General features: G+C 49.5%; 2 protein-coding genes and 1 long non-coding RNA gene across 5 annotated transcripts in view; 1 reads left to right on the top strand and 2 right to left on the bottom strand.

Annotated features, from left to right (window-relative positions):
• The window catches only part of LOC309514234, a 9,147-nt gene extending 6,461 nt beyond the window's left edge, over nt 1–2,686 (bottom strand). The window contains exons 1-2 of the long non-coding RNA XR_014211824.1: nt 2,571–2,686; nt 152–254 (exon numbers count right to left, since the gene is read on the bottom strand). This is a non-coding gene — a long non-coding RNA (uncharacterized lncRNA). The remainder of the gene's footprint in view (nt 1–151; nt 255–2,570) is intronic.
• The window catches only part of LOC309543087 (uncharacterized protein), a 142,040-nt gene that overhangs the window by 18,916 nt on the left and 111,039 nt on the right, over nt 1–12,085 (top strand). The window lies entirely within an intron of this gene.
• The window catches only part of LOC309542626 (maestro heat-like repeat family member 5), a gene marked incomplete at both ends in the record, with an annotated part of 28,049 nt that continues 19,621 nt past the window's right edge, over nt 3,658–12,085 (bottom strand). The window contains 6 exons of the mRNA XM_082241444.1: nt 3,658–3,744; nt 3,828–3,977; nt 5,323–5,499; nt 5,990–6,133; nt 6,934–7,048; nt 11,219–11,356. Coding sequence (XP_082097570.1) covers nt 3,658–3,744; nt 3,828–3,977; nt 5,323–5,499; nt 5,990–6,133; nt 6,934–7,048; nt 11,219–11,356 — 811 coding nt within the window. The remainder of the gene's footprint in view (nt 3,745–3,827; nt 3,978–5,322; nt 5,500–5,989; nt 6,134–6,933; nt 7,049–11,218; nt 11,357–12,085) is intronic.

Here is a 12,085-nt window from a genome sequence, read left to right as displayed (position 1 = left end):
CTTTAGCGCTCTCCTTTGGACAGAGTTAGGCAGCGCATGACACCTGGACTTGCATCCCTGCCTCTCAGCCTCCAGGTTTCCCAGCTGAAATCCCACTTCTGGCTCATGCCCTGAAACCCCCTTTCCTCTTAAGAGCTTTGTTTTCAATTACCTATCAATATGGTCGCTGCCTCGCGATGCGCAGGGTTCCTGCTCTTTAGGTATTCCATCATCTGCGTGAGCATGTCCGGCAACCTCTGCCTGTATCTCCACAACTGGGGGGGCGGGGGGGTGGACAGGAAGACAACCGAGGTGCCAGATTAGTCTTTTGTAAAACTCCAGCTTCTTAACGCATTTCTATCCCTCGTGGTGGCCAAACAATACTTGAAAAGTATGACCTCATTATTTCCGAATTGGCCACCCACAGTAATACTACTGCCTTTATATAATGCAGAATCACACTTCATGCCCAAGTATTAAGAGCACAGAAAATTTTAGTTGGTTTTGTTGGCAGAACTACGGGGGCAGAGCAGAGCCACCCTCCATGAATTTGTCCAGTCTTATTTTAAAGCAGTGTTTCCCAACCTTTTTTGGGCAAAGGCACGCTTGTTTGATGAAAAAAATCTCGAGGCACACCACCATTACAGCCCCGTGACGTCAGCGCACAGCGTCACGCCGGGAGGGACGCACGAAAGTGTAAGTTTCAATTTTTTTTTCTCCCCCTTGCCGGGGAACCTCCAAGCTTTGGGGGTGGGGGGGGAGGAGGCAGCAAAGCGAGGGACTGAGGGACTCCTCCAACGACAAGGGTTGGGGAAGAAGAGAAAGGGCTATTCCGCTCCAGTCACGGGAGGGGAATATGTACTGGCCCAACTGGTGTGCGGTCTTCGGAAAGCGGGGTGCGGGAAGGAAGCCTAGGCTCGGGGTCCACCGACCTCGGCGGAGAAAGGCAACAACTGGAGCCGATGACGAGCCGGCGCGTGCGTGCAGCGGCTGGCCTCGAGCTCGGGAAGCTGCGCGCGGCGATGTTGACGCGGGGCGCGTGAGAGCTTGGGGGCGGGGGGGGCGGGAGAGAGAGAGAAAGAGTTGGCAGCACCAGGCGCTGTTACTTATTGCGCTGCGGACGCTGCCAGCAACTGCGGTGGTTCTGCAGCAGCCGCCGCCGCAGAACGTCCTCGTCAGTCAGCTGAGCTGCCTGGCGGCGTAGGGAGCCGAGGGGCGGGGCTTCCTTTCTGAAGGAGCTGAGGGTGGGGGTCCTCCGGCGCCTTCGGCGAAACGGCGCCGGCCCAGAGCGCTTCTAGGAGGCTGCCTTTGTGCGTGACGTAAAGCCCTCTTTCCCTCCCTCCAGCCCCGTGTCACATGTGGAAAAGGGGGCTGGATCCAGTGACGCAACTCGGAAAATTGTTAGGGAAGCCAGAGCAGGAAAGTGAGTGGGAGGCGGCGTCGCCGCTTTAACCCATGTTTCCTTTTTGAAAGAGAAACTTAAGTCAGTGTTTCCCAACCTTTTTTGGACTCGCCCGCCTCCCTCCAGGCAACATCTCGCGGCACACCAGGCAACATCTGGTTGGGAAACACTGTTTTAAAGCCATCCAAGCTAGTGGCCACCTGTGCGTCTTGTGGCAGTGAGTTCCATAGCATAGCTGTGGATGTGGCAGTGTTGCTGGGCCTCTGTTTGTGGCTGTGCTACACATAGATAATAGTGACAAAATGTCTTAGAAGACATCTGTGGTGGTGAAGGCAAGGGCAAGCTGGTGGCTGTGGCTGGCTGATGCTGATGCCACAGATACAGACACAGGGAGATGAGAAGGCAGGTGCTGCAGCCACATACCCTCCAACACTTCTCTGATGAAAACAGGGACGCCCCATTCCATAATGAGAATTTTACTATTTATACCCCACCCATCTTAGTGGGTTGCCCCAGCCACTTTGGGCAGCATCCAACACACATAAAACCATAATAAAACATTAACAAAATGTTAAAAAACATGTCCATACAGGATTGCCTTCAGATGGCTCAGAGGTCGGATAACTCCATACCCTCCAACATTTCTCCAGTGAAAATAGGGACATCCTAAGGAAAAGTGGGACATTCCAGGATCAAACCAGAAACGGATGGCTTCTCTAAAACAAGGACGTCCCTGGAAAATAGGGACACTTTGAGGGTCTGCAGCCACAGCTGATCCAGGGGGGTGCACATCAATACACCACAATGGCATAAAACTGGAGGGGGGTAATTTAGCAGAAGGAGAGAGGGAGGAGCAGCTGTTGCACAGCATCTTTCTAAGAAAAATCAACACACACACACACACACACCATTTCTCAAGAGTCTATTTTGCAGAATTTCATCTAGATATTCTTCCACTTCCTCACCCAAGCTGTGATCTGGGGCATTGTGGTGGATACAAAATATGATAGTAGCCAGGCAGTAGACTAAAATAAGCCTGCAACTCCCACTGCCCACATCAAACACACACAGTTTGGGAGGAAAGTAAGTGAGTCCCAAACTTAGGAAATGGTGGGGAAATTTCTTCTCCTCTGAAGAAATCTGGTGAAAGAGTCTGGAGGGAACAGTTGACCATGTAAATTTTACTCACAATGTACTTGCAGATAACTGAGAATCTGTAGTAGAGTCTGTCTTGCTGCACAGACTCAAAGATGTCATTGGGCAGCTCCCCCAGTTTCAGGAAGGTGACAATTGTGTTAAGGACAATTCGACACTTCTAGAATTGAAAGGAGGGGTGACATTTTATTTCACATCAAGCCTTAGGCTTGCAACAGCTTTGAAAATATACATATCTGCATTGAGGCCGCAATGCAAATAAAATGCAGACAGTAGCCCAGGTAGGGTTAAAAACACAACTAGCCCACTGGGAATTAAACCCTGAGAGCTCACCTAGGTTTTTAACAAGCACCAAAACGCCACTAATGTAGGGGCTCACTTGCGCTCAGAAGGGAAGTGATTCCATAGAGAGGAGCCACCCTGAACAAGACCCTCCCTCTGGTTACTGGCTGCTACATGAACCTCCACCAGGCCGGCCTAGTCAGCTGATCACAGTGACAGCAGAGGTGTCAAGGCTTAGCTTCCAATCCCAGGAACGCAAGCCTGGGTGTTTCAGATGGTGTCTAATGACCAGGTTTTGAGACCAACCCTGCAGGGCTTCCACTCCTTTAAGCTAACCAGCCTGGATCAGAAGACTTCCAGAACCGGCATCCTTGGAAGGCGGTGGCCTCTCCTTCCCTGGAGGTTTTTAAGCAGAGGTTGGAGGACCATCGGTCAAGGATGCTTGAGCTGAGATTCCTGCACTGCAGGGCTTGGACTAGATGACACTTGGGGTCCCTTCCAACTCTGATTCTGTGGTTCGATGACTCTGACGGTTCCAACCTTTTGCAGAGCAATCCCAACCACAGCATGGTATCTGCAGAACAAGTGACTTGAGCAAGGGAAAAGGGGTGAAAAAAGACCCCAAGATCTCTAACTTTTCTGACCTGGACAGAAAACTCCCTTTTTGACCTCAGGTGTGGTGGTGACTCAGACCCCAAGCACAATCGAGACCCACCCATTCAAGACCAGTCTACGCATTTCTAGATCTGTGGGGCAGCATGGGATGATTCTCCAAGCCCTGCTGCAACACGCAGAGCAACGCTCCTCGTGTGGAAATTCCCAGGAAAGGGGAGAGTTCCTCAGCTGCTACAGATGCTTCGAGGACCACCCAGCATTGGTATCGTAAGGGGCTTCCACAGGCAGAGAAACATTGCTCTGCGTTCCAGCTGCGTGTGACAGTTGCCAGGGAGAAGGAGTTTGCCAAAGGGGCCAGGCGATGCCCAGACTGGCCCTTCCAGCCTCAACCTACCTCTCCGCTCACAGGGTCGGTCAGCTGGATTATCAGGGGGACGAGGCTCCTGATGACAATGTCCTCCATCTTGTTTCTGTGCTCTTCCTGCACACGCCTCAACAGCGTCCCGAAAAGAGTGATGGAGCAAAGGCTGAGCTCATTGTCCTCCTGAGGAGAGAGAGGAGGAGAACACCAGTCAGTCCCAAGTGCTGTGCAGGACAAACCCGTCTCACAGGTTTCAGGGAGTTTAGCTGAGCAAACGCTTCTCGTTCACTATGGGTCTGGGTGTTTGAGGGTGTTGGCTGGGCCCACGCAACAGGGGACCAACCCCGGGGGCCTTTGCCCACCACCGTTAAGGAGCTTAACGGACTGAGTTCATCCTGGTGCATCTAAAGTTCTGCCAGCATCACCTGCTGGCAGACAGAGTCACCTGAAGTGCAGGTGAAGCAAGAAGTCTCGCAGATTAGGCCAGTGGGATCACTTGTGGGGGGCTGACAGAGGGGGGCTTGAGGTATAAATGCGGTGTGTGTGTGGCACATGGCGTGTGTGCATGACATGCGCATGTTGCACAGCGCCAGCCCCCTCAATCGTGGGGCCAAGCTGGCACAGCTGGTCTTCTGAATTTCACTGTGTTATTATCTTCTTTATTTTCCCCCATAAGTCTTTATTAAGGCTTTTCCATAATATAAGGAAAGAAACTGATCTAAATAAAAACAGAAAGAGAAACAGAAATGCAGAGCCTTCTCTCAAGGGCAGCTCTTAACCCTTGTCTCACCAGGAAAGGGGTCAACCCTCCCAGCCTCTTCCCTTCCCTGTCTCTCACTCAGGGTCCTTCACCAACAAGCCATCACCTTCCTTGGAGCCCAACATGGGCGTAGCCAGGATTTATGTTGGTGAAGCAGTATTAATGTTGGGGAGGGGTGGCAGAAGAACCAAGCTTGATTGAAGGGGGAGTTGCCCCCCTCCCCCGTTGACCATGCCCAAAGAGCCCAATAATCAATGGCCCTGAGCAGAGGACACCAAGGAAAACAAAAGGAAAAGAGAGAAGAAAGAAGATGGAAGGAAGGAAGGAAGGAAGGAAGGAAGGAAGGAAGGAAGGAAGGAAGGAAGATAAAAAGGAATTTCGATTTTGTGTTATCATCTTCCTTAGTGGATCGTGCAAACCTCTATTTTGAATACAGTCGTAACTTGGTTCTCAAATGCCTTGGTACTCAAATGCCTTGTGTCAGGGAAGAGTTTGAAGTTTCCAGTTTATCAGAGGGAGAAAGCATTCCCCAAGGGGGGAAGGAGAGCAGTGAATCTAATAGAAGGGAGCAAGAGGAACAACAGGGAGGGACCGGCTGTTCCCAGGAAAGGCAAGGGTTAAGTTCTAGCTCAGATTGGGAGGATTCTCTTCATAGTGTAGGGGGCACTGGGGATGAGGCTATGGAACCAAAGGGGCAGGCCCCCCCCAAATGTTTGGGAAGCACCAGGGCATGGATGAAGCCCATTTTGAGTAGGCTTGTTGACTTACATCATTGAAGTGTTTCAAGAGTTGAGGGTAAAGGCTGCAGCAGGCCAAGCTGTATTCCTCCCCCTCCAAGTGGTGGGACATGAGTTGCAGGCACTTGATGGACTCTTTGGCAACACTCTTGTCCGGATTGTAAGCGCAGTTGATCAGGGGCGGGATGAAGACCTCCAAGAGCTCTTCCTGAAGGAAGCAAGGAAGCAGGTGAGGGAACACGGTCACGGCAGAGAAGTCAGCGCACGCAGACGCAGTTTGCACCCAAAAAACCACAGCGTAAGCATTACACAAAAGTAAACAACCCAAGTGGGTGCTCTCTCCTGAGTCCTTGTGCAGGGTGGGGGCCTCCAGTAGGGGAAGGGGCCAGAGCGGGAGCGTCTGCTTTGCATGCAGAAAGTCCTGGGTTCAAGTCCTGGCACCTCCACGCAGGGTTGGGAGGGACTCTAGAAACCTTGGGGAGCTGCTGCCGGTCCGTGTGGGCAACCCTGAGGTAGCCAGACCATTGGCCTGACTCTCTTTAAGGCAGCTTCCTTCCTGTGCTGATCTGCACCTGAGAATAAGGCTGCAGCAGAACAAAGGAATCTCATTTTAACAGCCTCCTTGAAAGGCTGATATGGCGTTGTGGGGTTAATCTGTACGCCGCTTCCTAATGTGTCCCCCGCCACCAATCTCTTACCTCCAGCTGGTGCTGCAACATGTAGCCCAGTCCTCGGATGCCGAAGAGCTGCATGAGGGGGCTGGCTTGCCCCATCCACTCCCACAGGATGTCTATAATGTCGTCCTTCATGAAAAACAAGCCTATCTGTTTGTGGAAAAGGAGCTGAAAAAGAAAACACTTGATGTGTGCAAGGCCAAAGAAAGTAGGCAGGGCAGGAGGAAATCTGTGCCGCGGAAACCGAAGTCCGGTACCCCATACCCTCCAAGTGTCCTGATTTTCCAGGGACAGCCCCAGAATTACGAAAGCCAACCGGCTTCTGATTTGATCCCGGAATGTCCCTGTTTTCCATGCCAGAGCTGCCAGGGGAGGAGGATGAGCCAGAGCTTGTCCCCAATGACAGTGGCGGCTGTAAGGGGGCCTCTCGTTGCCCCTCCATGGCATCTCCATGGTCACTGCTGCTGGCCTCCTCCCTTGGGCAGCTGGTAGAGCAGCGGTTCTCAACCTGTGGCTCCCCAGATGTTGTTGGACTACAACTCCCATCATCCCTGAGCTCTGGCCTTGCTAGCTAGGGATGATGGGAGTTGTAGTCCAGCGACATCTGGGGACCCACAGGTTGAGAAAAGCTTTTGTAGAGGCTGCTGGAAAGCAGGTGAGGACGGGAAGAGGCTGCGGCCACTAAAGCCCAGCCCTGTGTGCCATGCTGGCTCTGAGGGGCAGGCAGAGGGCAGGGCCCCCCGGGCGGGAAGAAAGGGGGAGCAAAGCGCAAGGAGTTAGATAAGAGCTGAGGGCAGTGTGCATTAACTAAGGCCTGTAGAAATTGCTGCCCTAGGCAGAGGGCAGGCCTGCCAGCCATCAATGGTGGCTCCGGAGACCTCCTTACACCCTCTGCTTTCCTTGCCTGCCTGGGAGCGGTTGTTGCGAAGCAGGAGCGCCTGCAGGCATTCCCCGTTTCCGACTCTCACCTCGGTGAAGAAGGCCATCCCGACCGTCCTCTCCTTTACGTCAGGGCGGCGCAAGTAGGCATTGGCCTGTTTGAAAGTCGTTTTGAGGTGCACTTTGGAATAGCTGAACAAGGTCCTGAAACACAAAATCAGACACAAAGGATGCACAAGCCTGAAGCTGGCAGGAAGAACCGCTAAGTATTCCTGAATAATAATAATAATAATAATAATTCATTACTTGCACCCCGCCCACCTAGAATCATAGAATAGAATCATAGAGTTGGAAGAGACCACAAGGGCCATCGAGTCCAACCCCCTGCCAAGCAGGAAACACCATCAGAGCACTCCTGACATATGGTTGTCAAGCCTCTGCTTAAAGACCTCCAAAGTAGGAGACTCCACCACACTCCTTGGCAGCAAATTCCACTGTCGAACAGCTCTTACTGTCAGGAAGTTCTTCCTAATGTTTAGGTGGAATCTTCTTTCTTGTAGTTTGGATTCATTGCTCCGTGTCCGCTTCTCTGGAGCAGCAGAAAACAACCTTTCTCCCTCCTCTATGTGACATCCTTTTATATATTTGAACATGGCTATCATATCACCCCTTAACCTCCTCTTCTCCAGGCTAAACATGCCCAGCTCCCTTAGCCGTTCCTCATAAGGCATCGTTTCCAGGCCTTTGACCATTTTGGTTGCCCTCCTCTGGACACGTTCCAGTTTGTCAGTGTCCTTCTTGAATTGTGGTGCCCAGAACTGGACACAGTACTCCAGGTGTGGTCTGACCAGAGCAGAATACAGTGGCACTATTACTTCCCTTGATCTAGATGCTATACTCCTATTGATGCAGCCCAGAATTGCATTGGCTTTTTTAGCTGCCGCGTCACACTGTTGGCTCATGTCAAGTTTGTGGTCAACCAAGACTCCTAGATCCTTTTCACATGTACTGCTCTCAAGCCAGGTGTCACCCATCTTGTATTTGTGCCTCTCATTTTTTTTGCCCAAGTGCAATACTTTACATTTCTCCCTGTTAAAATTCATCTTGTTTGTTTTGGCCCAGTTCTCTAATCTGTCAAGGTCGTTTTGAAGTGTGATCCTGTCCTCTGGGGTGTTAGCCACCCCTCCCAGTTTGGTGTCATCTGCAGATTTGATCAGGATGCCCTTGAGTCCACCATCCAAGTCGTTGATAAAGATGTTGAATAAGACCGGGCCCAAGACAGAACCCTGTGGCACCCCACTAGTCACTCTTCTCCAGGATGAAGAGGAACCATTGATGAGCACCCTTTGGGTTCGGGCAGTCAGCCAGTTACAAATCCACTGAGTGGTAGCATAGTCAAGACCGCATTTTACCAGCTTCTTTACAAGAATATCATGGGGCACCTTGTCAAATGCCTTGCTGAAATCAAGGTAGGCTACATCCACTGCGTTCCCTTCATCTACCAGGCTTGTAATTCTGTCAAAAAACGAGATCAGGTTAGTCTGACATGACTTATTTTTCAGAAATCCATGCTGACTATTGGTGATCACAGCATTCCTTTCTAGGTGCTCACAGACTGTTTGCTTAATGATCTGCTCCAGAATCTTCCCTGGTATTGATGTCAGACTGACTGGGCGGTAATTATTTGGGTCCTCTCTTTTCCCCTTTTTGAAAATAGGGACAACATTTGCCCTCCTCCAGTCTGCCGGGACTTCGCCTGTTCTCCAGGAATTCTCAAAGATGACTGCCAGTGGTTCTGAGATCACATCTGCCAGTTCTTTTAATACTCTTGGATGCAGTTCATCTGGCCCTGGAGACTTGAATACATCTAAACTAGCCAAATATTCTTGTACTATCTCCTTAGTTATTCTGGGCTGTGTTTCCTTTGCTGAATCATTTGCTCCAAATTCTTCAGGTCGGGCATTGTTTTCTTTATCGGAGAAGACTGAGGCAAAGAAGGCATTGAGGAGTTCAGCCCTTTCTGTGTCCCCTGTTTGCATTTCACCATCTTCTCCTCTGAGTGACCCCACTGTTTCTTTGTTCTTCCTTTTGCTACGAACATACCCATAAAAGCCTTTTTTGTTGCTTTTAACCTCTCTAGCAAGCCTGAGTTCATTCTGTGCTTTAGCTTTTCTGACTTTGTGTCTACACGTGCTGGCTATTTGTTTGAATTCCTCTTTGGTGGTTTCCCCCCTTTTCCATTTTTTGTACACATCCTTTTTTAATCTTAATTCAGTTAAAAGTTCTTTAGATAGCCACCCTGGCTTCTTTAGGCACCTTCCACGTTTCCGTCTCATTGGTATTGCCTGTCGTTGTGCTTTTACTATCTCCCTCTTAACAAACTCCCAGCCATCATGAACTCCCTTTCCTTTTAGTATTGCTGTCCATGGGATCTCACCCAGCACTTCCCTAAGTTTTATGAAGTCGGCTTTCTTAAAGTCAAGAAATTGAGTCCTAGTATGCTTGGCTGCTCCTTTCCGCTGTATAGTAAACTTCAGAAGAGCATGATCACTCGCGCCTAATGATCCTTCCACATCTACCCCACTAACCAGGTCATCAACATTGGTTAGGACCAGATCTAAAATGGCTGTTCCTCTTGTTGCTTCTCCCACTTTCTGGACAATGAAGTTGTCTGCAAGGCCAGTGAGGAATCTGTTTGACCTTATGCTCTTGGCTGAGTTTGACGTCCAACAAATATCCGGGTAATTGAAGTCCCCCATTACTACTATCTCCCTTCCTTTTGCATGCTTGGCCATCTGTTCCAGGAAGGCATCATCTATGTCCTCCGTTTGGCTTGGGGATCTATAGTAAACTCCCACAATGAGGTCTCTGTTATTCTTCTCTCCCTTAATTTTGACCCAAATGCTCTCACTTTGGCTTTGAGGTTCTAAATCTTGGATCTCTTCACAGGTATACACATCCCTGACATATAACGCCACTCCTCCTCCTTTCTTGTCTGGTCTGTTTCTCTGAAATAGATTGTATCCCCCCATTATTACATTCCAATCGTGGGACTTATCCCACCAGGTTTCAGTGATGCCTATTATGTCATATTTAGTTTGCTGTACCAAGAGCTCAAGCTCATCTTGTTTATTTCCCATGCTTTGCGCATTAGTGTAGAGACATTGAAGTCCATTAATCATTCCCCCGTGTCTCTTATTTAAGGATTTTTTCCTCCCACCACTAGGTCCGCGTGCTGTTTGCTCCATTTGGTCTATGACATTTGGATGATCATCTTCATTAATTGATAGACTCCTACCTTCAGGAGCACTGTCTCCCTCCCCCACATTAGTCAGTTTAAAGCCCTCCTGATGAGGTTTCTGAGATTTTTGGCAAAAACATTTCTCCCAACCGTTGTGAGGTGCAGCCCATCACTTGCCAGAAGTCCATCTTCAAGAAACTGCAGTCCGTGATCTAAGAATCCAAACCGTTCCTGTTTACACCATTTGCGAAGCCAGCTGTTCACTTCCACTATTTTCCCCTCTCTCCCTGGGCCACGTCGTTCAACTGGGAGGACAGACGAGATGACAATTTGTGCATTTAGTTGCTTCAATTTCCTGCCGAGAGCCTCGTAGTCTCTTTTGATCTTCTGGAGGCTATTGCTTGCAGTGTCATTGGTTCCCACATGAACCAAGAGGAAGGGGTATTCGTCAGTGGGTTTTATGATTCCTTGCAGTCGTTCAGTTACAACCTGATCGGGTTGCCCCAGTCACTACCTTCTGCTCCTCTCCAGTTTCACCCAAGTCGTATCCCAAGTCCTATCTAGCTCTCTCTGTCAAGGAAGGATGCTTGAGAGTGCAGTGCAGTATCTTGCAGATAAATCTCCAAAGCCAGCAGAGTTTTCAGTGGGGAATGGGAAGGTTCATTACTCCATTACCCCATATGCACCCACTCGACCTCTTCGATTGGTGGAATTGGCACTTTCAGGCACCACGGAATGCCTGCTCTGCATTTAGTGTGTCAGCACCTAAACTTCGGAAATCCCTGCCTATTGATATCAAACAGGCGCCTTCACTGTACTCTTTTGGGCACTGCTAAGAACGTTCTTGTTTAGACAAGCCTACCCAGATGTTTAGAAAGCTGGTGCAAATGTTAATCCGGTTTTAGTCTATTGTTATTTTAACTTTTCAAAAGTCTCAAATTACTGTTGTCAGCTTTTCTAATCGATATTTTCTTATCTTTTCTTTTTAACTGCTTTGAAGTTTGTTTGTTTTATTACAATAAAACAGCATATACATTTTCTGAAATAAACAATGTTTATCCCCATTTCCCAGAAAGCAGGCCTTGGTGGGCTGCCTTTCGTGCCTCACCTGCCAGTCCTTTTCACCGTCTTACCTTGTCAGAAGACGAATGCCATCGAAAAAGCTTTCTGGGTTTGACAGCATGTCCCAGCACCTTTGCACCTCCAAAATGCTGAATTCTATGATGTAGCCGCCACATCTAATAAGGTTTTTCACAGCTTGCACAGTGGTCCTGAATCGAGTGAAAGAATTAAGAATATTACATTTATTTATCCATTTAAAAAAATTGTATACTGCCCTTCACCCATAGATCTCAGGTCAGTTCACAACACAAAAATACAAGATAAAAAGCACAAAATAAATAATAAAAACAAGAACAAACCAAACCAATAACTCCTTCTTCCTCTCACAAACACAGCTGAAAGGGTGTAGGGTGTTAATCCGCCAATGGCCTGACTGAAGAGGAACATTTTGGCCTGGCATCTAATGGTATATAATGGAGGCACCAGGCATGCCTCCCTGGGGAGACCATGCCACTAATGGGGGGCCACCACAGAAAAGGCCCCTTCTTGTGTTGCCACCCTCTGGACTTCTCGTGGAGGAGGCACAGGAAGAGAGGCCTCCGATGATGATCACAAGGTCTGGGTAGGTTCATCTGGGGAGTTTTAGGTCCTTGACATCTTGCAGTCTTGAGCTGCTTGGCCTGATGGATCCAGCCACAACCACCAGCCCCCGCAGCCTCTCACATGTTTCCAGCACAAGCTGCAACCTTTCGGCTGCGATGGAGACTTCAGGTTTCATGACACGTGAGTCCCGCCACGCCAAAATCAGCCCACCGTGTGGGAGAGTCTCCAACATCCTTTCCCATCCTAGTGTCCTTTGGACTACAACAACTCCCATCTTCACCAGAGTTGTGCTGGCTGGGGCTGGTGGGAGTTGTGGTCCAAAGCGACTGAAGAGC

The sequence above is a fragment of the Podarcis vaucheri genome, assembly GCF_965113315.1.
Source record: "Podarcis vaucheri genome assembly, chromosome: 11".
NCBI classification, from domain to species: Eukaryota; Metazoa; Chordata; class Lepidosauria; order Squamata; family Lacertidae; genus Podarcis; species Podarcis vaucheri.
Note: the sequence above shows the minus strand (reverse complement) of the source record. Positions and strands in the feature narration are given on the sequence as shown.